Genomic DNA, 25,951 nt, shown 5'->3' with positions numbered 1-25,951 from the left:
ACACCCACAAGGCCATTCCCTTGGTTTTCAGCAAGGGCAGATGGGAGATGTTTAAGTGGAACACCTGCTGTGTCCTGGCAGGGGATGCATCCTGTCCCACAATCCCCAGGCCCATACACAGCAGTGAAAGGATCTTCTCATGCTACAGCAGGAGACCAGTACATCTCTGCTGCCAGCCCCAGGCACACTGTCCTTGTGGCAAGCGGGGCCCAGCTCTCGCACACTGGAAAAGCACATGGCTGCCTTGCCTTTCTCTTTCCATGGTCCCTCTCTGAGGCTCCTGGGCTTCAGCTTGTATCTATTTCAGTGTGTCCTTGGTCTCTAACACCCTGTGGCTCTGAGCACTCCTGTGGAGCCCTGCAGTAGCCAGCCTGTGTGCCACCATTCTCAGAGAACCTCTGCCTCCTCATTCCCCTGCAAGCCTGAGCACGCAGAACAAAGCAAACAGGGGTTCCACCACACTCCTGACAGCAGAGACAAACATCACATATGTCCAATGGTAACAGATACAGATGGAAAAATACCTTCTTCATCTTGTGTCAGCTGGCTTCTCCATATGTTTACCAAAGAGGTAAAAACAAAACAGCTGTAGCATGAGCGTTCATTGGATCCAGTCTACCACTGTCTTTTGGCAATGCAGCATCAACACAACTCTCACATGAGTATACTTGCCACTGAAAATGTTAGGAAGTAACTGTGTGTGAAACAGTACACTATTAGCACAGATTCATCCTCGGGCTCCCCTCAGTCATGACTGTACGCCCCTCTCTCCTGTTTCATTTAGTAAAATTACAGTCAGGTGCTCAGGATCTAGCCATTTAAGGAAATTGTTCCTAATAAAGAGTCAGCACTGCAGATACTTTTAATCTGCAGTAAGGACATGGCATTCCTAAGAACTGTGCATGCCCTGAGGACACAGCGGCTCCCCTAAGCAGCAGTCTGCTCCTGATGTGCAGGTGTGCTGTGAAAAACAAACCCATGGAAGTGACACTGAAGTTTCAGAGTCATTTCCTCTACATCAGGGCTAGGTCAAATATATCCAAGACAATGATTATGTTCCTTATTTCTACCTCCACTTTTATCTAGCATCTAAAAACACCAAGCTTTTTCTGCTGTTAAAATCAGCACCAGCAATAATTATACTCTGATCAGAATTCTGCTTATGGTTTTGCTAGAGAAGCCTGTAGCACAGCAAAAAAAAAAATCAGTCTCCTGGAGTTGCTTTTGTTCTACAGAAAGTATAATGGCCTGAAGACACATGAGAGGCCACTCAGCTAACTAAGGAGCTTTGGCATTTTCCAGTGTTTTCTGATGAAAACTGCTGTTACCATTCTTGGTATGGCCACACAGATTTTGGAACATGGTGTGTGAGTTCAGCTAAAGAAGCAGTATTTAATTACAGAGTGATACTGCAAAGCTTTCTGCTGATTTTTCTGTGAGGAAGTAAATATTGATCAAAGTCTGAAAGACTTCTGGCATGCTGCTGCATGTCAGCTTATGGTGAAATTGTCAGAGACCAAGATTTTCCACAAACATGCATTCAGTAGAAAAAGTACTGAGGACAACAAAAACAGAATGGAGGTTTCAGTAACTGTTAGATATGTCCACTGAAAATTGTGCCTTTTTAGCAGCTCAGACAGAAGAAATGAAACTCATAAGTAACTTTGCAACTCTGAAGTTTTTGACTTCTGTCAACATAGAGACAGGCTATTAGTCTAAAGAGTGTTTTTATAGGTTTGCTGTGTTCTTATATTCTCTAATGTTGATCTTCAGTTACAAAAGCTGAGTAGAAACATCTATCAAAAAAGTACTTATCTACCCTCTGTCTGTCTCGAGCCCTTTTAAGAGGCAACAGTTTGTACCAAGTGTCTTGTTCTGCTGTGACGCCTGTAGAGGGAGCCCAGGTTAACAAATAAATCTTTGACCCAACACTGAGACACAAGACACGGAGCTACCGAGACAGACACCTATTTTGAAAAAATGCAGCAGAAACAAACGACTAATTTAAGCAAAATTTAGTCATAATGCAAAAAAAAAAAAAAAAAAAAAAAAAAACCACAAAAAACTAGTAGAAAGTCGGCTAACATTGAAGAATACCTGGCAAATTCTCTTTAAATAGTATCACTATTCAAGATACGTTCATAGTGATGAGTGAGCTAAAAGATTAGATCAAACTAACTGACCCACCCCAGGATATCCTGAGGAGTAAGTTTGTTTCTGTTAGGAAATGGCCCTGCAGCTAAGAAAAGTGCAGTGCTTCATAAGGAGAGAGAGACTAAAACTCTCTCCTGTTCTCCATGACCATCAATGCTTTGCCACACCAAGCTGTTTGCGGCCTGATTCTTCTCTCATTTGCACTAGTAGGACTCCATCTCCCCCACAACTATTTCAGGAGACCCCAAATACACACCATGGCATGTCTGTGCTCATGAATATAGAAAAATATGCCCAAAACACATGCCATAAAATCACTGGTGGTTTGGTGTATTTCAACATTCAAAATGAGCCCTGCATAAATATATACAGTCTGAGAGCAGAGCCAAAGGTCCAGACTACAGCCTGACATCAAACTTTGCTTATGATTAAGCCCATAACATTAGATTTGGGATTAGTTCATCAGACATGGAACAGACCACAATGTGGTCTTGTTAAAACAGGCTTGAATAAGAATCTTCCTAGATACCATTCAGTCCTGGCTCTGCTCTGTGAAATTCAAGCACCTGTGTCTTTCCCTTTGGGGTACCAACCACCCTCTCCTTGGCAGAAAGCTGTGCAGAGTGGAGAAGGAAGACTGGAGTTGCTATGTGTCACTGCACATGCCACAGGTGAAGAACAGTTTTTGTTTTCCCTACCTTTTGCAGGCAGCCAGCATAAATAATGAAACCTTTGTCATGCAGGTGCTTGGCCAAGGTAAATCCAAATCCTGAGTCACAGCCTGTTATAAGCACAGCTCTGCTGCCAATCTGCAAAACAAACCAGAAAAAAATGCACTGGAATTGAGTATTTGAAATCAGTGATTTGCAGCGCACAGAACAAGTCACATCCTTGGCCAGGAGCAGTCTGTTCAGGGATGTTCTCTACACTCACTGCCAGCTCCTGCTACCCAGTGCCTCCTGAACACAAGGAATGACATTTTCATACTGAGTTCACTCCAGTGAGGCAGGATCACTGCCCTCCCAACATGGAGGAGTTCAGCACCTCTGGCAACAGGCTTCCAAGGCAAACAGAACAAGCAAACCACCATGCTCTGGCAGTTCACATCCATCTTGAAATCTGAAAATACACCAGACAGCTCCCAAGACATATTTTCCCTTCATCAGGAACTGTTACTATATGTTCAAAGCAGGCAGGAGTCCACTCTAGGGTACATGTAGCCCATAGGGCATGGAGAAGACTGTTTGACTGAAGAAAGGATATAGTTTAATCTTACTGACTGCTCACTTATCTTTCTCCTCTAGCACCTAAGCCCTCTAGAGCTGGGTTCTAAGAGCTAAGAAGATTCAAGTGGGGTTAATATATGAAATTAGGACCAGTAGGTTATCACTCTTTTTGTCTGGTTGGGCTTTTTTGGTCTTCCTATTTTTCCAACTTACAATTTAAATGGAAGTACAACTCCTTCCCTCTCCAAATTCCTTTTTCTAACCTAAAGACAGGCAGCAGTTAAATAACAAGCAGTTAAATAACAAGCAGTTAAATAACAAGCTATAATGGTGCATCAGACAGCTCAACAGCAACAATTGCACATCCAAGGTGCTGCTGTGGGTGTGATTACATAATAATTGCCTGCAATTCACTCCGACTCATCTCTTTTAACAAACTACAAATTTGGCTTTCCCCAGCACATTCAAGGACTGATCAGGGTGGAAGCTGGGTGGAAGCAGCAAAGGCTCCTCACACTGGAAGCCCAGCAGTGATGCAAGAATCATATCTAAGTTCCTCTGAAACTCTGTTCCAGAGTTATGGAGCAAGTAGTGCATGCTCTAGCAATGCTACAGTGTTGAGTTCTGTGCCACAAGAAAGACAAGATGACAAAACACTCTCCTCCCTTTTGCCTGGCACTGCTCCTGGCAAGTCAGTATCTTCAAGGAGAGAGCTGCTAAAAAGGGCCACTCTCCAGATGAAGAGGTGAGGACACACTGATTTATTTCCACATCTTTAAACAACTACACTCCAGAAAGAGTGCTTCACTAAGAATTTGTCATGCAGATTCCCTCCACTGTAAGGTGGAACATTTAATCTGCTGAGTGAGTTCCAAAAATAGAAAAAACCCACTCGTTTATTTCCATGCTTAGCAGCACATACCGTGCTACGTCAATGGAAGCTCGGTGCTAGGAAAGAATGTGGAGTATGCTCGAGAGGTCCAGCTTGGAGTCTTTCTGGCTAACTGGAAAGATGAGTTTGGTCACCAGACTTCAGGGATTTTAAAACACCTGCACAGCAGAACTAGTTCCTGGAAGCCACAGTCACACTCACCTGATCGACTTCATTTGCATAAGAGCGGCTGCCACATGGGGACAAGAGAGGGAAGGAAAATCTCTGCATGGGCCTGTTAAAAAAACCCAAAACAACAGAACAGTCAGATGTGGAATATCTTATCCATACCCTGCTGCAGCAACATACACATGGAAAAGAAATGCAGTGCTGCCTACATACATGATGTAGATTGTCATTTGGGAAGACAATCTAGTCTACACTTCTCCTTAGTCTGAGCCTGTGTGTTTCCAACAGTATGACACATTTGTTTCTCCAAAGGCCTTGATGCTATTTCCAGCTGCAGAAGCTGTCTGGGCACTACAAAGTATTCTAAAATAGCTCCTGGTCTGGAGGTACCGGGCTGCTTCCACCCACAAAACGGGCAGTGCAGTGTTTGCATTTTCAAAAGTAACAACACCCTCACTTAAGATGTGCACAACGTTGGGGTATGGGAAGTTATTAATTTGTCTGATGAAGGTATTCTGCTGTGGTTTTGTCTCTGACATCCAGTCTGAGACTGAATTTCCTTGGATTCGCCTTGCTCCTTTTACACACAGCTCCATCCTTATTTCATCCTGGATGACACTTCTTCCCCTGCAGTGTCTACCCATTAAATACACTTAGATTTTACATCCCCTTTTTGCAACTGTTTAAGCTAAGGAACACTGTCTTTGAGCAATACCTGCCATGCAGATCTGAAGCTCCTCTGCACAGTATGTGTGACTCCCAGAAGACAAAACATAATCACAAAGATGGACCAGAGCAAAACAACAATGCCTTCCAGGAAATGAGATCCCATTTAGTACAGCTATGTTACCCAGTAGCATCACTCTGGCTTAAGTCTTGCCATCATTAATCAAAACTGAGGCTGAACAACAAATCAGAGTGACCCCAAGCTCTGTCCTTGTCAATCACCTCTCTGGACTTTACCAGCTTTTTCATTTTTGCTTTGGACACTGACATTGCCATGTGGGAGCTTTCGTCCTTCCCTTAGACTTGCTGTATTTCATCTACCCCCTAGCTCCTCCAACAGCATCTATCCTTCCCAGAGCTTATCTTCCAGGCTGCTTTTCTGTTTCTAAGTAAATTTGCATAATCATTCACAATTATCCCCAGCTCAGACACCACAGGCTCTCCCAGGGTGATCTGTGCTACACTGCACAGCAGCCTGCAGATGCTCTGGCCTCTGAGCTGTATCTCAGGAAATCAAGGGATCTGTGAAGGCAGAAGCTTTGAACTAGATGGAAAAGGAGATGACACATTCAGGCAATGGTGTTCACTCACCTTCCTGAAACAGATTAGCTGTTTTTCTAACTTAGACTGTCACAAGCCAAATCAGCTCTTGAAATAGCTATAGCCAACTTAATTGCTGCAAAGGTCAGTCCCCAGGCAGTGTGTGTTAACATCACTGACCTGCAATCCTGGATTGAAACTTTTACCTCAACAGTAAGATTCTTGGTATGTCTTAAACTGCTCAGAAATGTTCATAACATTTCTTTTAGTTGAATGAACTTGTTTTTTATTTTTCAGTGTCATGTTTGGTCCTGTTATTTCACTGCAGAGCACAGATTTGCTGCACTCAATTCACAATAATCTGTAGAGAATACCTACTTGACATTCTTCCTATCTTGACCTGAAGGCAATGTCAAAAGATGAACAGATGCTGGCTGCTGCTGAGCAGGAAAGTCATCAGCAGGAAGAGCCAGGAAGTGATGTGAGCCCCCACATGGTACACTACTGTTCCATAAGCCATTTTTGTCATTCTGCATCATTGAATTCTAGAAACCACAACAGAGACTTTTAGAATGCACAGATGGTCCTGAAATTGAATTTGTGCTTGTAATCATGCACAGCCTTTTGTTCAGTTCCACCAAAAAAAGGAGTCCTCAGCTTGAAGAGTCAAGTACATAAATGCTGCTTCAGTGCATTAAGACACTGGTATAGTGGCAGCACTGCCTTTCAATGAACACCTGGATTTCCACTGCAGGTTTAGCAACTTGTGGGGATTTGCAAATACAACATAGTTTTGCCCTGAGTACAAGACACACAAAGCACAAATACACAGTAAGCAAAACAGAAGACGGAAGAAAAAGAAACAAGAATATGCTGAAAATTCTTTCCTCGAGTCAATAAAACATTAATTCGTAGTTTTAAGGCCACAGCAGATTCCTGCAGGTGAACTCTGGTGTATGTGGAGCAAATAGGAGATAAAAGACCTATGTCTGTTTGCACAGGAAATCTCTTAACAGCCTAGCTATCTCCAACACCCTGTTACCAGAGGCACCCTTGACCGTGATGATGCTGGACATCACTGCAGGAGAGCAACACTGGAGCTGGCAGTTCTTGTTCAACAGGCCATGAGCCCCTTCTAAATGGCTTATGTATAATTAGTGGTACACACACTGCTGTTTGGGAACCCTGCTCTAAAACAAAGCCAGGCAAAGCACTCAACTTGCTCTGAATGTGGACTAATAGGGTTCCAATCATGCAGCAATATAAATGTTGGAGTTTTTCAGAGCTAGGAATTAGAATTAGATAGGCAATTTTCTGTTCATTTGCAGGAAAAAAAAACCAGCTTAATTACTCAGCCCACCTCCACTTTTCAGTAAAACTCTTCCTCTCAAATTTCTCATTTCATGGGATTCACTGCCTCTTTAACCACAGGAAGTCACAGAAATACATGACAGTTTCTTGCACTGAACCAAGGCCTTGCTGATATTCAAAAAAACCCTCTTGACAGATACTGAATTAATGTTTTTTTAATCTGCAATGTAAAAAAACCCAAAACCAATATGTTGCCAACTTCTCCTTGCATATAGAATCCATCTCTGCTGTCCTCAGCTCAGTGACTGAGCCCTGGAACAGGTTGTCCAGGCAGGTTCCAGAGTACCCGTTCTTGGAGATACTCAAAAGCCACCTGGACACAGCTCTGGGCAACCAGCTCAGAGAGGCCCTGCTTTAGCAGGGTGGTTGGACCACATGACCTTCAGAAGTCCTTTCCGACCTCAACCACCTTGTGACTCTCTAAATAAACTGTCCCACTGATATCAAGTGAGTCTTTGACGTGTGCTTTACTCAAGATGTCACTCTTTCCTCTTTTCCACCAAGTTACTTACCTGAAGCCATTCCCTGGGTCCTTGAAATTCAGGGCTTTCACAGAGAAGTTCAAGAGAGGGCGGGACAGCTTGGTGGCCAACATGTTTTCAACTAGCACACTTTACCAAAAGCAAAACTATTCTTCCTTAGCTCTGCAACACAAGATAGCACCTCTGTTTTAGTTGCTCAATTATTTTGTAAGACATGCTGACTCCATGTATTTCAACAGGAAAATACAGTCCAAAGGAACTCATCTTCTCCCCTTGCAGTCCCTCACACAGAGATAAACAGCTCAACCTTCAGCCACCCAAGATGCTTTTAAATAAGGAAAAGCATTATAAGTAAACTACCAAGCAGGGAGGCATTTAAAGAAAATGTCAATTTCTCTTCTTTAATGCATCTTTAACTGGTTTCTCTGAAACAGGTAAAAATTAAGGTACTCATTTGGAATATATAATTTCAAATGAGCTATATGAAATAACTTTAAACAAAAATATAACTTCAAGGCACAGGTGATATTATGCTATATGTTTCCAAAACAATCCTTGACTTTATAGCTAGTACAGCCACGCAGTTAAAAATACATTTTTTGGTAATTGCTGAAAATTCTGGTCCAGCTGGTGATGCTGGACCAAGCACAAGGAACCACCAATAAACTATACTGAGTGAAAACATCTCAAGAACGAGACTTTGGTATGGAAAGTCAACTTCAATCATTTTTATCTTGGATAAAACTAACCTAAGGCACAAAAAACGTCTCCCAGTCCCTTTTATTGAAATTGAGAAATGGTATCTAATTGTTAGGGGCGGTTTGCGTCTCTGCCGAAGGCCGGGCCGCCACTGCGGCAGCTTCGGGGCCTGCTGGAAACCAGGCCTGGGCTGAAAAACAGTGAAATTACCGCAGAAAGAGCAGCGGTAGGCACCGAGATGGGGAGGGAGGGAGCGGACAGGGCTCAGGAGGCTCGCTGGCTCGGCTAATCCTCAGAAATCCCGGTGGTTTGATCCAATTCGGGAGCGCGGCTGGTGTCCCCGCGGGTTGTTGTGATGTTTGCAGGGAGAGGGCGAGGCCGGAGATCCGTTGCAGGTCCCGCTGGCCCGGCCCTGCCCAGCCCCTCTCCGGGACGCGGCTGCCGCGGCCCCAAGCGCGCTCACGGCCCGGCCGAGGCAGCGGGGGGCGCGGCCGCCCAGGCTTGTGGCGGCCGCGGGAGAGGCCGCGTAGAGATGCTCGCGCCCCCCACGGCCAAGGTCACCGTGCGAGCCGGCTGCCAGAGCTCCGCGGGGCCGCCGCGACCCACCCCGGCCCGCCCCGCGCGTTACCTGGAGCCGGCGGGTGCCGGGCGCTGCTGCCGTTTGAATGAGGCTGGGCCGGGGCCGCGGTGCCGGGCGCGGCGGGAGGCGGGCCGGGGGCAGGGCCGGAGCGGCGGCGGCGATAGGCTGCGGCCATGCGGAGCGCCGCGGGGCTGCTGCTGGCGCTGGGCGCCGCGGGGGTGCTGCTCCTCCACCTCCTCCTGCTCCTGCCGCGGCGAGCCCGCCGCGCCCTGCCCGTGAGTACCGCGGCGAGGGGCCGGGGCTCGCCGGCAAAGCCGGCCGGAGGCGCCCCCGACGCCTAAAATGGCGCTAGGCCGTGTGCCCGGGCCGGGCCGGGCCGGGCTGGGCTGGTGGAGCCGGACAGGCGCTGTGAGGGGGGCGAAGCGCCGAGCTGGGCACGGCCCGGTGAGATGAGGCCCCTGCCGCGAGGCGCTGCCCTCGGACCCCGCGGTGTGGCGGCTGCTTCCCACCCGCAGTGCTTCACTTGGAGGGGGAACATGTTCATGTTATCATAGAGTGGCTTCGGTTAGAAGGGATCTTAAAGATCATCCAGTCCCAACCCCTTCCCATATGCAGGGACACCTTCCACTAGACCAGGTTGCTAGAGCCCTGTCCACCTTGGCCTCCAACACTTCCAGGGATGGGACATCCACAGCTTCTCTGGGCAACTTGTGCCAGGGCCTCAGCACCCTCACAGTTAAGATTTTTTCCCTAATATCTTATCTAAACCTACTCTCAATTTAAACCCATTCCCTGCTGTCCTGTCACTACATGCTCCTGTAAACGGTCTCCTCTCAGATATTAGAAGGCCACAATTAGGTCACCCCAAAGCCTTTTCTTTTCCAAGCTGAACAATCTAAATTCTCTCAGCCTTGTTTGTCTCATAGGAGAGGTGCTCCATCCCTCTGACCATCTTGGTGGCCTCCTCTGGACGCACTCCAACAGGTTCATGTCCTTCCTGTGCTGGGAGACTGAAGCTGGATGCAGCACTGCAGGTGTGGTCTCACCAGAGTGGAGACAGAGAATCACCTCCTTTAACCTGCTGTCTGTGCTGCTTTGGCTGCCTAGGATATGACTTGCTTTCTGAGCCAATGTTTTTGCTTCAGGACCTCCAGCTCGGTCCTTCTCCCCTCGGAATGGCCGGATAACAGCTGTAGTCTGATTGCAGCCTCCCACTTCGCTCCTCCATCCATTCTGCTTCTCTTACTTTCCCCATCCCTGTTCCACTTGAGAAAATATCTTCCCTTTAGTGAATATTTTCAGTTCTTTTTCCTGGGATTGAAAACCTCAACTTTCCCAACCCTGGAAAAGCGAACAAACTGAGTTTACTTTGTAGTGCACTTCTCCTAAAATCAATCTGTTTGATAACATCAGGGAATGGTCAGGGGAGCCAGAAATAGGAACAAGATCAAAAAAAAAAAAAAAAAAAAACCAAACAAAAAAAAAAACCAAACAAACAAGTGGCTCATTAGAAAAAGATAAAGTCTAGGTAAGCATGGCATATTCCCACATTGTCTAGAGAGACAGGCTGAAAAAGTAGCTTCAATTTCTTCAGTCCCTTCTGCAGTAAATGCATAATTCTGATAAATCACCTGCTTTAGTAAAATAAATTATACTATTTAATAAACTGGCCATGTCCCAATAAGAAATGCTGTGTACATCTGAGCTGACTGCAGGTTAAAATGAGGCTGCTCTGCTAGGGCTGTCTGAACTGTGAGGAATGGTGTTGTGGATCACACAGCAAGCACAGACAGTGTTACTGTGCCCACATGCCACAGCAGCATCTCTGGTATGAGGAGTTATTCTGTGCTCTTAGCAGATCCGGGGCACGCTGTCCCTGTCAGCACTGGAGTGCTGTCTCCCATGCAGTGTTTGCAGGGAGCACTGTATGACCCCGAGTGAGGGAGACACCTGAAGTTTCTCAGAATGCTCATTAAGGTCACTGTGCTGATAACTGGTCCTCTCTGCCTGTCCCAGCATCCTGTCAAATTAAGCTGCAGATTGGCCTTATCAAACTTCAGGGACAGGCCCATTAAGCCTTATCTTAGGACTTTCAAAAGATAAGGGTGATTGGGCTTTTCTGTGTTCAGAAGTTTTTCCGGCATAGGATCCCTTTGGCTGGGGATGGGGTTGATCCCTGCTGTCATCCCTGGGAGCTCTGTCCATCAGGCATGGCACAAACAGGCACAGGTACAGATGTGAGATCCAGTACATCCCTTGGGGTTTTTGCATGCTCCTTGGTGCTGCTGGGGCCTCTGTTATGAACCATGCAGTCACATGTTTTATTACCAGCAATTAGGGTTATAGCAAATAACAATCACAAGATCCTTTCAAACTGTAAGTTGTCCCTTGCTTTCCTTGTTATTAAAGGCAGATGAGAGTATTTTAAAACCTCATTTCTGTCTACATTTTGGTTGTTTGGGGATTTTTTTAAGGACCTAATGATGGTTGAGGATTGGGTATCTTTGTTTGCCTGACCTTTGTTCTGGAAGTGATTACAGTTGCCTATTTCCTGCACACTTCCTGCTCTTTTGGGAAGTCCTCTGCCTTCAAGATTCAGAGGCAAAGGCTCTAGGAAGATGAGAGAAAGAGAAAAAAAAGTCAAATCCTTTCTTTTTCCACAGACCAGATTGCTGAATTATTGCAGGAGGTGACCTTGACAACTTCTGTGATCTGGTTAATGTTTGATTTTCATCTCTCTTGGAGTTGTGTCACTCCAAATTAAATTCAGACTGAGCACTGTATATTTAATTCTCACTCATCTTTTGTCCTTTAGCTGTAGCTATCTTTAGAGCTTTAATAGAGCTAGTCTGTACCTGGGTGCTCTTTGTCTGAGTACAGGTTATAGTATAATGTTAATGTGGGTGTTTGTATTATAAATGCAGGGTAGACTTTTAATCAGTTCTTGTTTCAGCTTCAGATCTTAACTCCCCTGTGAGAGCAGTTACTTCAACATGAGTTATAGGACAGGTGTAGCTTATTTGCTTATTGTTCTCTGCTGAGGCTCACCTGAGTTTGTGCAGTAATGCTGTGATCACTATCACTCTGCAATCATCCCTTATTGCTGCTTCACTACACCACATGTCAGCAAAGCAAGAGATGAGAGAGCACTGGTGATTGACCCATTTCTCTCTGAAAATGTGGCTGGACCAGCCAGTGCAATTCATACATAAGTATGTTCATATTCCAGCCGTTGTGCATACAGTAACAGGCAGTGTTAGCTGCTGATATCTCCAGAGAGATCTAACTGACCTCACTTCCTTATTGCATCCTCTGGATTTTTAATGCTGTATTATGTTATTGCCTCATGGATATAGTTTAAATTTGGAGCGTTGTGCAGCACAGCAGCTGGCAGCCTTCTAGCTGGGCTAAGTGATAGTTCATTGCTTCACACCTGTGGTGAGGAGATGACTTTCAAGCAAACACAGAGGGTGAATGGGCAGTGTTTTGCTATTGCTTCTCTTCAGGGTTTGGGATTCGGCTTTCATATCTATCTCAAGCTTGTTGTGTCATACCAGATGGAATATCAAATCTTCTTTCTCAATTTACCTGTCAGTCAAATGATAATAATGATGTAGGAGAGAACTGTAGGATTTGATAAATTGTTCTGAAGACTGCAGAGTTTCAGAAGGAAGCTCTAACCTGTAGTCACATTCCTGCGTGCTAAAATACAGCCTGCAAAGTGCCGCATAGAGAGTGGGAGTAGGTGGGGAACAGACAGCAGCTAAAAGAGCTGCTGTACAGTTCAAGCCAGTGACATCCTGCCATTTGGATGTTCTCTCTGCTGCTTTTTCTTACTATGAACTGGTAGATCATTAACATCTTTTGAAATGTTTCTGTTCCGCTTTGGCCACTGATACGTGAAAGAAATAGTTATTGTTCCAGCTCAGGTATCAAGGCAACACAAATTGTTACAAACCAGCAACTGAATAAATTTATGATTTCACAGTAGTTGGGAGGTGGTTGTGTTTGTGCACACAAGTGCCACTGTCACTCGCATGTGGAATTGTACCTGCTCTGGCTGCAGGACTGCAAGTGGCTCCTGTGCTGTGGGGCAGGGTGGTGGTGGTGCCTGCATTGCAATATCTGATGGTATCCTATGACTGTCTTTCCCCACACAGGCTGAAGGGAAGGCGGTGCTAATAACAGGCTGTGACAAAGGTTTTGGACACGCCTTGGCAAAATGCCTTCATGCAAAGGGATTTACTGTTTTTGCTGGATGCTTTCTCATGGTGAGTGGTGAAATTGATAAAAATTTTTCTGATTAGAGAAAACAGTTCTCCAATGAAAGCATCTTCATTTGCAGCTTCCCTTTACCCTGGTTCAAGACCTGAGAGAGGTGCAGTGGGCAGGGATTGTTATATCTTCCATTGCTTTCTCTGCCTGTTGTATCTTGTACCTCATTCCTGTAATTGTGAGCTCTTTAGGGCAGGGCTCGTCTATCAACTGCATGTCTGTACAGTAGCTTGTACAGTGTGGCACTGTTCACTGTTGGAAGCCTCTCAGAAATACCACAACACCATAAATCTGATAGGCCAAGATTGCTGTGACACTGTGGCTTTCTGTCTTCCGTGGCATCCCTGTTGCTGTCTTTCACAAATGTCAATTTTTGTGGACACCCTCCCCAAGCTCATCTCCAAGCTGCCTCTTCTGCGTTATTAGGGTTCTGTTTCCTAAATGTCTTGCAACTGTGCTTCTGCAGCTTCTGTACAAGCTATTCAGTTTATGGATGTCTGAATAAACAAATTTACCATACATTTCTGACATCTTTAGGTCTCACTTCCTGTCATGTGTGTTTAGCAGGTGGCATCACTTGTAAGAGATAAGTTTAGACACACTCAATCCAAAGTGGTTGCAGACTCCTCATTCCAGTCTCTGCTCATGCAAAGGACTTACAACTTAGTGTTATGAAACTCTTTTTATAAACTGGGCTGGCTCCACTTCTGTCTCAGCTGTGATTTTACCTTTACTATGCATTTTTGCTGTATTGCTAGTCAAAACTCTGACTAGCAATGTCAGATGATTTCTGACCTGAATTGTTCAAAATTAGTTAATGGTCGCTCATTTCTTCATTTGAAGATGACCACATCAGCACAGGTGCTCAGGGCATGATGATTACAGATTTTTGAGTACTGTGGAAGGTGAGAACAAACAAGGGTGGCCTTCTCTGCCTGTGAGATCATGGCAGACATTATGTTCTTCCACCACACCAGAAGGGAAAGTTATTATCAGCTGACATATTGTGTAACTTGAGAGCAAGAGAGTCCTGTTGGATTATTGCCACTGTTTGGAAATTTCCATAAAGAGCCTCTGTAATTCCTTCAGTAATCATGTCACTTGCTGCTTTGGGATGCCTGTCTCAGTGCTGACGGCAAGTCAGGCACTCTGCAGAGCAGCAGATGTAGGGAACAGAAAGGAAAGGGAAAATAGGGTGGCTGAGGGGGCTGTTTGGAAGGCACATGCTAGTGTGGAGCAGAGAGGGACAGGCTCCGTTGGAAACCCCATAAAGAAACTAAATGCTCCTGAAGTGAGGCCTGTTTGCTTGCTTGCTTCATTGCTTGTGAGCTGCTGTAGGTTCCAGCAGGGTCAGAGCAGGTATGGGGGCAGTTGTCATGAAGCAGATGCCAGGCTCTTAGTTCACGCCTAGTCAGTCCATCACCACTTGCATGGTTTTATACAGAGAATTACAGGATCCCTGATGTACTACACCACCACAGACAGCTCTTGTATTAAATACAGCATAATAAACTGTGAGGTGCATCCGGAGTTTCTTAATGATCAGTCAAATATAAAGTTACAGGAATAAAAAGAATATTGCACGCAGGCTGGGATAGAACTGGAAAGGATCAAATGAAAAAGGGATTACAATAAGCAAGGGCAAGTAAGTCCACTGAGAAAGTTTCTGTTAATATATTAGGATTAAGATGGGAAAATCACACAGAAATAGATTATTAAATAACCTTAAAAGTAGAAATTACAGGAAAATTTGAAATAATTGTTTTATTTTCTTTGAACTTACTGATTTTTTTGTGTGTGCCTACTGCCAGCAGTTATGATGAGGACTACAGGCAAGAAAAGGTAAAGAACAAGGGATGTTTATATAAATTAATGTGCTCAAGTTCACCAGGCCTGATGAAATATACTTGAGGGCATTTAGAAGATGAGCCATTGTGATTTCTGCCCCATGGGTGATATTTTCAAGAGCACCTGGAGGCCAGGGGATTCCCAGAACCCTGGAAGAGGACAGATATTGTACTTCCCTTCCCAAAGGAGATAGACCTCTGGAATTGCCAGCCAGGCAGCTCACCTTCAGTGTACTCGATGCAATTGCCACACACTGCCCTGTCAGTTTTACAGATGACTGCATCATAGTGTGATGCACCCTGCCTGTACAAGCTTACTGGGAACAAACTGTGCTGTGTCAATCTAATCTCATTTTGACTAAGCAGCAGAGTGGCTAAAGGAGAAGGAATAAATGTATCCTGAGTAAGGGTTTTACCACAGTTTGTTACAGTCCCTCACGATAGTCCCATGAGCAAACTCATCCTCTAAGTGACTGGTGTTTAGTCCCAGGACCATATATATCCTTGGCAGTACCCCCCAGAGGAGAGTTTGAATTAAAAAAAAATATGTGCAGAGCCATGCAGAGAAGATTATAGGCCTTTTGGGGAACAGGGTTGAACATGATCCTGACAGGTCAGATGGAGTCTGAAATCAATTACGTGGAATCCAGCAATGACAAGCACGAGGTGTTCCGCTCAGGAAACACAGGAAGGCAGCGCGTGGATTGGCAGCAGGGTGGGAAGGAACTAGTGCACATGGAGCGAGATGGCTGTATCCATGGGAGTTCAGCATTGTTCATGGCTTCCTGCTTCCCCCTGACACTTCTCACTGCAGGTGCCCAAGTGCTTGCCAGGACCTAATCCTGAGTCCCAGGGGCTTCCCTGGGAAAAAGCCATGGCTGTGTCTGTAACAGAGGTGCTCTCCACTAATGAACATCTGGGTGATCTGCCTCTCCTCAGCACCACTGCACTGGGATCCTCCAAACCAGAACAGGGGAGAGGAGCAAAGAAGGGAAGAGGAGGCAGCCAAAAGCTGTTTCCTCAGCTGAGTAGAGAGGGTTTGTGGAGCTGCTGGGCTTCTCAGCCAGGAGCAGCCCCTGCCAGGCACAGGGTGGGGTGGGCAGGCAGAGCCTGCAGGGCTGCGAAGGCAGGATAACCAGGGGATAGGAGTTAGCTGGGAGGAAACCGCACAGTTTGAAGGCCTGTGGAGAGAACTTGGGCAGCAGGCTGGGCTGGAGCACGATGGCTTTCAACTCTTACGGAACTGGGAAGGGGAAACTGAGGAAGAGGAAGATTCTCTGAGAGGACAATAATCAGACAGCAAAGGGAAGTGGAGAGAGGCTTTGCAGAAGCAGTTGGGCCATTGCTGCCAGCACCTCATTTGATTTGTGCTGCTGTGTGGCTCCTGCTGGTGAAGATCATGAAGATCATCCCTGGGAGGACAGTCTGGCTGCTCCCATGGGAACTGCTCCAGGTGTTATGCCAGCCAACAAATCTACCACTTAAAAAACAAGGAGGAAGTACCGTGTGGTGCCTAACAAGGAATGTACTTAAAGCCCCTGAAGACCACAGAACATAAACCTATGTTCACTTGCTTCCATAAAAATCTGTAGCTGCTTCATTTGTGAAGAGGTGCTCTTGACAAAAGAATTAAGCACTTTGTTTTACAGTTAAATAGTGGCTAAAGTGGTGTCTGCAACTATGAAAAATGGTCCCAATTGATATTGCATGTTGAAGTCAGTCTTCCAAAATCAATATGTTTTGTCAATAATGAGTAAATTGTAGCTGGGAAGGTAACTTTGCAGAGTTGTATTGGTGATAGGGGAAAATTCATTTCCATATGAACAATACAAACAATTTTTACTGGATTTTTAAGTTGCCAGTCTATGACTTTGTTTCTCAAAAAACAAATATTTCTTGTTTATTTTATAAGTATTATGCAAGAATAGAGAAAAAATGCAGGGAAAGGTCTTTTCAGTCCTCAAATGACAATTGGCACTTGCATGCAGATATAGTTAAGGCTTTGGTTTTATATAGATACAATAAATCTCCCTCTTTACAAGCTGAATTAGCTCCACTTTATTCACTGTTAAGTAGTGGAAATTTGTTTTATAAAACTTGGTGAGATGCAGGAGCATCTTCCAGAAATACAGTGAGGCATCATACAGTAACCCTCATCTGTTTCAAAGGGAGAAAAATATGTTAGTAACCATGTTGTTGACTACTTGTAACACCACTTTTGTGACTAGATAAGAGGGCCAACACAACCCGTCACCACATTTGATGTGCATTAGAAAAGCTTCAAACTTTGTTTGCTGTTCCTGATGTACTGGGAAAGAAGTCAGTTGTGAAATGACATGCAGCCGTGGGGCCAAGAACTCATTCCTACTATTGTCATAATGCCAGTGTAACTATGTATTGATTTTTAAGGGAAGTGCCCTGTTTTGCTCACGTTTGTGATGGACATTTCAGCTCTTTTCCTTCATTATGTGTCACTGTTCACTGGAGTGGAGATGAGATGTTGTATGCTATATGAATTAAATAGCCTGAAATATTTATAAAAAACTAAGCAGTTACATGTTTTTTATATCTGCCTGGCTGCAGAGGCTGCTGAGCAGGTGACTCTGGGTGGGTTGCTCGCCTTGTTTGCCCTTGTGCTGTGGGAGTTGGTATCAAGTGATAAAGGAGGAATGGCAGCCAGGCATGGTGACTCACCAATTCATAACTTCTTCCTCTTAATGAGGCAGAGCTTGTGATTCAGGGGATAGTTTTGTGAATTAAATCTCAAGCCTACTGTAGAACTGTGTAGCTAATCTGTGCTCTTTTCACTTTTATTTGTTATTTACTACCTGAGCAAGGCTCTAAGGCTTAGGCAGCAATCTTGCCTGGAAGTGAGCAGGTAAAATTTGGAATTTTAACTATGTTTACATTTGACTAAAAAAAAAAAAAAAAAAAAAAAACCACCAAAAAAAACCAACCCACAGTAGTAACAGAATCTCTAATGATAGCAGTGGGATGAAAGAAAGGAAAAGCAGAGCCATGAAGTTCTTATTGCCTATAGAGTGAAAAAACAACAAAAAAATTTCTTTCTTCTTAGCCAGAATCTCCTTTCATGCCTCATGTCTGTAATTGTGCTGCTGTGTAGCAGGTATTCCTGTACATCTGACTCCAATTTCTATACAAGTTGTTACCTGTAGAGCACAGAGACCAAGGCAGTGGAGAGTCACCCGTGGTTCTCCCTGGCTGGCACAATATTTCAGCATGTTAGGGATGTGAAACCCATTCTGAGGAGCCAAGAGCAGGGTGGGCTTTGTGGTGCATTGGGGCACTGGGTCACAGATGCAGTTTTGGAAGTGGTGCTGGAGGGAACAGGAGGATGGCACGCTGGTTTGTGCACCAAGCTTACACCTGTGTGTGCAATGTCAGTAGCTTCTATTTCCTGTCCATGTGAATATGCCTGGCCCCAAGCTGCATTGCTGTTCTTGGTCCATCTTAGTGGGATGCCCTTCTGTTCTGCTGAACAGGATGAGAATGGAGATGGAGCCAGGGAGCTGAGGAACATGAAGTCTGACCGGATGAAAGTGCTACAGATGGATGTGTGCAGTGACCAGGAGGTGGCTCAGGCTGTGGATTTTGTGAAGAGGACCCTGAAGGAGACAGAAGAAGGTATGTAGCGCTCTTTTGCTCACAGACTCCTTTCTACAGAGCAGGCCATGTACTGACCAGGGTTTTGCTCTGTGCACCACCAAAAGAGATTTAATAAGCCTGAAGACATATGACAGTGTGTGGCTGGTAGTCAGGCTGTTCTGTACCCAGGTCAGTGAGGACAATAGTCTTGCTATTGATGTGGCAGCCACATGGAAAGAGACCAAGACTGGCTGGAGGATTAGGCTTTAGCTCTACATCCCATAAAAAGCCATGAGTGGCAGCAAGCCGACAAGTATCTGTGTCTTTGTCCTTGAATGTCTGCGAAGGGCATAGAACAGCCAGAGCTTGATCCCTTCCTTGCACTCCTGCCACATGTGCTCCTAGCTCATGCAGACCTTGCAAGTGACCCTACTAATGAAGAGGTGATGGGCCCTGGCTGCTTACTGCTGCCATCCCCTCTACTGTGTGGGTACAACTGTGTGCTGAGCTGGAGCACAGATTTGAACTGCCCCCAAACTTGGATTAGTCTTCAGTCAGACCAGTCCATGTTTTCTGTTTGCCATGCAACATCCCAGAGGTGATGTGAAGTGGAATCCAGAGTAGGCTTGGCATAGATGACCTTCATCCACATGTCACCTTAAGCATGAGTCCAACTCATGGATCCCAAAAGCGAGTCAAGGGAGATAAGAGTCCCATCTTTCCTTCTTAGAAGTGCTTTAGCAGTGGGATGTGAATTTATGGTCAGAGCCTGATGTGACACCACCTGACTTCTTCCCATATGATGAGGCAAGATTTCTTGCCCTGCATAGGCTTTTCTGCAGCCTCTATGCCAGTAGCAAGCTGGCCAGCAGCTGTAGACACAGACTGAGGGTGAAGTGAAGTTTGATATCTGTGTCTTCAGGACTTCAGGGTTGTGACTTGAAGGTGGTTGGTCATGTTGAAGCTTGGATGAATCTGCCATGGCCCTGGTTTTGTTCACAGCAAGTATGAAGCTAGTAAATAATAACAGCTCTAATCTTCACACAAATTACATGAGCACACCTTTCCTTCTAAAACAAGCATATGAAATGTAACTGAGTAATATACAAACTCTGATCCCACACATGTTCTCTCTGCATGATTTTTCTTCCTACACCATCACCCAGACCTCATCATGCTTTTCACATCTTCTTAAGCTTTTCCTGAAGAGCCCAGCAACAGCAGTGGTAGCAGAAAGCCTTTTCCCACTGAGTGAAAGCTTGGAAGGAAGCAGCTCTGTTGCTTCTATAAATGCAGCAGTGTTTGCAAAACTGTGTGTGTAGCAGGGACAGAGAAGTCTTGCATACCTGATCAGCAAGTTGGACTGGTTCCTCCTGTAGCTGTTTGCCTCAGCACCGTGTGCAAAGCAACAAAAGCTTCTTTTTAGGCCCATTGGTGTGACTGAGGTTTGAGGCTTCCCAATAAATAGTGCTCAATAAATAGGTGCTGGAACATAGAGACTATTGAGACTGAGGTGCCTTGCACAGAGGTGTGGTTGCACACTGAATGTGGCCCTAGAGGAACTAGTGCAGAACAGTTTTTGGGCTGTACAGTTCTTTATACCTCATCTCCCTGTGCTGTGTACATAAGGCTGAACTCTTCTGATAGGCGTGCCCGTTTGTTTTTGGTCTCATGCAGTTCCCACTGTATTGTTGACCCTAGAGATGTAATAGTGATAAGGCTCTGCTCAATAAACACACTGCTGTCCAGCAAACAGCCTGGTGACTGGGCTCCCCTCAGCACTTTGTTCTGTTTGTAACGTGCCCTGATCCATGAGCAATGGAATTCCAACGACAGACTATGGTAAATAATGATTCAGGGATGTTCATGAGAACTAACATCACAACCCAGGAAATGGGAAATTGTTGTACAGAAATTTACAGGAATTTGTTAGGAATACTATGCAGAGGTCAGTTTGTGATCAAGAGTTTGTCTTTGGTAAATCCCTGCCAAATTTTCTCAGCATGTTGTTTGTTAGTGGTGAAATTAGTCTGAAATTACAAAGGGACCTCATTCAGGCTGAGATGCTGTGCTGAATGCAGATCAGTGTGAATTTCGGTCATCTTGACTGAAAACTGGGAGCTTCAGTAGGTGAAGCAGGAACAGGCTGCTGTACACAGCTGGTCAACAGCATTCAGGGAGAACAACCTTAGCTGGGAATGGGGCAGGGTTACCGGAGCCCGTGTGAGAGCCCAGAGTCAGTCTGCCAAGGGCATGTTGATGTTTTTAAGTGCAACAGGAGGATAAATTCCATTGCACATTGGCAGAATATTGCAATTTGCTTACAGGACTATGTTTGGTAAAATACATGGTTGCTACCTGACTGAATCAATACAGGGTGGAAGTTAAAAGACTTTCATGCATCAGAGTAGGGAAGCTATGGAGCAGAAGCAGGGCAAATAGCCCAAAAATTTCTGAAAGAGAGCTTGATAACTTTTATCAACAGGGTGGCATGACATTGGTGCTTTTGATAGAAATATTGGAGCTCCCTGGACATGAAGACTCCTTCTTAGCCCTGTATTAGTTCTTGGTAAGATGAAGGTCCTGGAGTGGAAAGGGGCCCCAGCTTCAACTGAGTCTAATGTAGCCCGAGAGTCCAGCCCTGACTCCAACACAGTGAAAAATAACCATGGTGCATGGCAGGACATCTAATGAGGAACAACTCTGTTGTTTTGTTTCAGCTCCTCTGTTTGTTCCTTGTGCATTTTACAGCTGCATAGTCCCATGCTTCAATAAGTCCATGAAGTATGGATTCAGCCCTACAAACGTTTGCCACTGGGAGTCCTGCAGTAATCGCTTTGAAGGGTCAAGTCCTTGCTGACCCGCTAAGTCCTGACATGTAAAGGGTTCATTACAGAAGCTCTTGGAAAGTGCAGTCAACTTAATTTTGACAGGAATGCATGTGCAAAAGACATTAATTTTTAAATTTTAGTAGCTGTTAGGGTTGGTTGTAAACCCCGATAAAGTTAGGGTTGAGGGAAACTAAATACTTGGACTAAAACACAGCAACTGTTAACCAGGCCATGAATGTACAGATCAATACCATGCGCCCTCCAAAACAGCGAGCCAGAGTTGTGAAGGGGATTGAGAAATCAAAAATACCTGTTTTCTTTCCTTTTTTTTTTTTTTCCTCCTAATTGCGGGAAAAAGTCCAGCCCCTTCCAAATTGCAAGATTCATTATAAAGTCACTGAGTGGAGACAAATCTGGGATCAAGAGGTTTAAAAGAAAGTCAGCCAGATGCAGCCTTATAAAGCGCTGGAAGAGCATTTGACTGTACAGAAGATGGTTGAGAGGCAATACTTGTGTGGCCCCATCACTTTCCTTGATGTTCCAAACAAGCCCCTGATATAGGAAGACCGTATTTCATCTCCTTGCTGGATTTTTCTCTACGACTTATTTCTATGAAAGTGCCCAGTTCTTTGTTACGGTTTTAAGTTACTGTGAACAACAAGGAAAATGTTTTCTCTGTGACACTCTTCCTTGTCCAACTCTATATTCATGTGTTTGTTGGCAGGTCTGTGGGGCCTAGTGAACAACGCTGGCATCTCAACCTTCGGAGAGGTGGAATTTGCAAGTTTAGACAACTACAAGAACGTGGCAGAGGTCAACCTATGGGGCACTGTGAGGGTGACAAAAGCTTTCCTGCCCCTCATTCGCAGAGCTAAAGGTACGTGCTGGGCAGTGTGGTAAGGCTCAGAGCTTTTGTAGCACAGCAAAGAGATATAGCTAGAAATCCAGGCTGTACTTGGGAGAATGCCTGTGCAGTCCAAGGAGGGTTTCTGAGGATGCCATGTAAGCATTTGGTAGGTACAGGCTATTCATGGGCAGGCCAGGCACCTACACAGCAGGTGCTATCTTAAACATCCAAGATATCAGAGACCTTTGTGCAGTGTTGGCAGATATCACACAGACAAGATAATCCAGAGTCCACAGAGTGGTCATGTTTGGATAACTGAATCTTCTCCTTTCATGTTATTCCATTCACAGGTGACTTCAGGTAGTGACAGAATAAACAAGAGTCAATAACAGCCATTTCAGATATCTTGCAAAACAATGGTATTATAAAACTCTTTGTTTTATATTGAAAAAAGATATATATGAGCAGAACTCTGAAGAGCTTCTTTATTTAGCATGTGTGGGAATGATTGTACAGGTATGTGTTCTGTGAGGACAAAAGGGGGCTATATTAAGAAGATTGCTCAGATGTCATTCCCAGACAGCAATTAACCACTAAACAAGCTCTATCTCACTACAAAATTATCTTACCCATCAGGTCAGCAGGTGGATCTCACAGTCCCTCTAAGTTACACTTAGATCTGGAATGAGACAGCAGAGCTGCCCACTTGTTTCTCAGCTGAAATTCTGAGCTGCAGAAGGATGTTGTGCTCCACGGCTGTGAAAATTCTCACTGTAAAAATAGCTGGTGGAATTTCAAGGGCTGGTTTGTAAGTGTATCTGAAACCATAGTGCAGATGTCTTGTCTTGGATGAAGGCTGAGACATGCACAGAGCAGTGATCACTGCTGTCACTGCCCTGAGACAGTGGCCCAAGGGCTGTCACAGGCTGTTGGCAGGAATTAGGACAATTGCTCTCCACTGCCCCACATCAAGTCTCCTCTTGTTTGTCCCAGGAATGGCCACTGTAGAGACTTGTGGCTGACCAGCTGGGTAATGGGGTTGTGCTGCTCATGCTGCAGGTGCAGAGAAATCTCTACTCATTCTCTTACCATCCAGTTCATGTCTAAAAGTACACATGTGTTATGCAGATGAGCTGCCAAGCTTGCAGAAAGAACCAGAACACTTGTATGGCATCACATAGAGTTGTGAGCTTTGCAGCTCATGACACTCCAGGCTGGGAGCTTGAGCCCTTCTCTAGCAAGACAGATGGGTGAGGCACACTCCTGAGAACACACAGCTAGCAGTCTCGAAGATCATGGTACTTCCCCACTTGGAAATTAGGAGGGAAATGTCTTGTATGCTTTGTAAATTCTTTGATGCAGAGGTAGGCATATGCACCATGCCCTGGACAACAGGGGTTAGCCTTGCTTGAGGCAGCAGAGAAAAGCTCCATGACAGGGATGTGTATTCAGGATTCGGATTTTAGAAATCAGCATCATCCAACTAAGTACCCTTGTACTGGGGTGTTCTGGCTGCTGCTTCTGCGGCTCATCCTCTCTCCCTGATCTTTTCTCTCTAGGCCGTGTGGTGAACATCACGAGCATGTTGGGACGCATGGTGAGTCCATCTCGCTCCTGCTACTGCATTTCCAAGTTTGGGGTGGCAGCGTTCTCCGATTGCCTGAGGCAGGAGATGTACCGCTGGGGGGTCCGCGTCATCCTCATCGAGCCCAGTAACTTCGTGGCAGCCACCGGCATCCTGACGGCAGCCGGCATCGACAGGCAGGCCGAGGCTCTGTGGAGAGGGGCCACCGACACGGTGCGGCAGGACTATGGCAGCGAGTACTTCACTCAGCACGTGGCCATGATGAAGTCCTTCGTGAACAGTGGCCTGAAGGACATGTCTCTGGTCTTGAATGACATCACTGAAGCGCTCACGTCCCCGTGCCCGAAGAACCGCTACAACCCCATGGAGACCTACTGGTGGGTGAGGCTGCAGGTCATGACCCACCTGCCCACAGCCATTGCCGACTGGCTTTACATCCCTGGAGCCACCCTGTAAGCAGGCATCCTTCAGGCATCCCTCCAGGGCTCCTACTCACACACAGGCTAGGGCTGACCTCTGCACTCCTTGCTGCTGTCTCCCCTGGAGATGCATATGCTTCCACTTTGAGTTATGACTTCAAGTCGTGTGTTGTGGAATGCTAGAACAGCATGGTTTTTTGGTTCTTTTTTTTTCCCTCATTTTTGTTGTTTGTATTTCTTGCTGTGCTGATTAAAGTTGAAAGGTGTTTTCCTTTTAAACTATGGAGGAAGCAGAGGAAGGTAAATATAATATGTCAAATATGTGGCTAGTGTAATTAGGTCAGCAGATAAATTTGGCTTATTAATGGGCTCTTGCTTTTTCTTACAAGGACAAACTGCTAATAGCAGAGCAAAGCTGTTGCTATGAGATGGCTTGAAGGGAGAAACTAAAATGGGAAACAAAAGCAGAGTTTTCCATTTGGTTGAAAATGGATCAGTCACAGCCTTCCATTGTTTTCCTGATACTGCCAAGAAGCTCTGCTGTGCTGTGACTGTCTGCTCTTTCCAGGGAAACAGCAACACTGCCTCTAAACAGCCTCATTACTTAGCTGCAAAGAAGGATTCTTCCCTCCCAGCACTGTGGCCAGGAGGTGCCAGACTGGGCACATGATGGGCAGTGAAAAGCCCTACTAATAGTGAGGTCTGAGCCATCTCTCAGCAGCCTCTCTCCACCTGCTGCTGCTGAATTTTGTGGGACAGGGTTTAAGCTGATGTAGCAAACAAATTTGGCTTCTCAGCCCTTATGTGCCTGAACTACTCAACTGTGATGCAGACATTGTCCAGCCATCCCCTGGCTGGTGAGGGAGATGCTGCTGGCTTTTCCAAATCAGTTTTTTTCATTTATCCTCTGCATTTGGACAGTGATGGGGCACTGTGCAGCTAGTGTGGCCTGACTATGAGCTCTGGAAGGATGCTTTAAGGGACACATTTCCTATTTTTAATATTGCACAATTAAATCTCCATGTCACACAATCATCTTCTCAATCTACCTCTTGATAACTGATATGATATATCTTGCCCAATATCCCGAAGGCTCTGTTGGCCGTATGCAGGATTTTGATAATGTTTTCCAAGTGCATGGCTGCCTGCCATGCCCCATTCCCTGTGTTCCAGTGGTGACCACTGGTGGAGTAGGCAGCAAGCTGCAGGTGCTGCTGGCCACGCTGGGACCTGAGCCTCTTACTCTTAGGGACCAGCTTTTCCTTCCACTCCTTTGCCTTATGAGAGATTAAGTGGCTGTGAAAAGAGCTTATTGATTGTTCTTTCTTCATCTGTCTCTGCTAGCTCTGACTTGGAAACTGTGCCTTAAACTTTTTGTATGCCACTGTCGGCAAATTCTTGGAGTCTCCATGCAGCCATGAATGCTGTGATGCCTTCAGGAGGAAAGCAGGTTTCCCTTGGAGATGCTGTCAAGGCAGCTTGTCTTACAAGTAACAACTGCTAGAAATACTGCTGTGCAGTTTGTGTCTTTTCCAGATAATCTGCACATGGAGATTTCCTGGGATTCAGGACCTGGAAGGATCCCACTGAACTGCAGCTTAAATAGTAATCACTTCTACCCCCTGCACTGTGAAAAGTGATTAATGTTAAGTAGCTCTGATTTGCACATAGAGAAAAATAAACTGTAAGATTTTTAAAGCATA

The 25,951-nt window shown here is 45.4% G+C and overlaps 2 protein-coding genes across 4 annotated transcripts in view; one reads left to right on the top strand and one right to left on the bottom strand.

Annotated features, from left to right (window-relative positions):
• The window catches only part of BDH1 (3-hydroxybutyrate dehydrogenase 1), a 15,995-nt gene extending 6,969 nt beyond the window's left edge, over positions 1–9,026 (bottom strand). Inside the window, exons 1-4 of one of the 2 annotated variants that reach the window (XM_068200757.1) lie at positions 8,887–9,026; positions 7,590–7,721; positions 4,474–4,546; positions 2,853–2,963 (exon numbers count right to left, since the gene is read on the bottom strand). In XM_068200757.1, coding sequence (XP_068056858.1) covers positions 2,853–2,963; positions 4,474–4,546; positions 7,590–7,672 — 267 coding nt within the window. In that variant the 5' untranslated portion in view covers positions 7,673–7,721; positions 8,887–9,026. Of the gene's footprint in view, positions 1–2,852; positions 2,964–4,473; positions 4,547–7,589; positions 7,724–8,294; positions 8,434–8,886 lie in introns of those variants that run through there. The other variant, XM_068200758.1, reaches the window with a different exon arrangement.
• Positions 8,976–25,951, top strand: LOC137479980 (D-beta-hydroxybutyrate dehydrogenase, mitochondrial-like). Of its 2 annotated transcripts, XM_068200759.1 has the most exons (5): positions 8,976–9,113; positions 12,999–13,109; positions 18,464–18,605; positions 22,122–22,274; positions 23,804–25,951. In XM_068200759.1, exons 1-5 carry the CDS (start codon positions 9,012–9,014, stop codon positions 24,283–24,285), a joined length of 990 nt encoding a protein of 329 aa, XP_068056860.1. In that variant the 5' UTR covers positions 8,976–9,011; the 3' UTR covers positions 24,286–25,951. The 2 variants fall into 2 exon arrangements, with proteins under 2 accessions (XP_068056860.1, XP_068056862.1); XM_068200761.1 differs by lacking the exon at positions 12,999–13,109 and having other exon boundaries at positions 8,977–9,113.

This window comes from Anomalospiza imberbis, chromosome 10 (assembly GCF_031753505.1).
Source record: "Anomalospiza imberbis isolate Cuckoo-Finch-1a 21T00152 chromosome 10, ASM3175350v1, whole genome shotgun sequence".
Taxonomy (NCBI): domain Eukaryota; kingdom Metazoa; phylum Chordata; class Aves; order Passeriformes; family Viduidae; genus Anomalospiza; species Anomalospiza imberbis.
This window is presented reverse-complemented; position numbering and strand designations above follow the sequence as displayed.

Bases quoted from the DNA above. Each gene is read 5' to 3' on its own strand.
- LOC137479980 (XM_068200759.1), top strand. From the start codon at position 9,012: ATGCGGAGCGCCGCGGGGCTGCTGCTGGCGCTGGGCGCCGCGGGGGTG. The intron at 13,110-18,463 runs GTGAGTGGTGAA...TCTGCTGAACAG, and splicing joins TTGCTGGATGCTTTCTCATG to GATGAGAATGGAGATGGAGC. The intron at 18,606-22,121 runs GTATGTAGCGCT...GTTTGTTGGCAG, and splicing joins CCTGAAGGAGACAGAAGAAG to GTCTGTGGGGCCTAGTGAAC.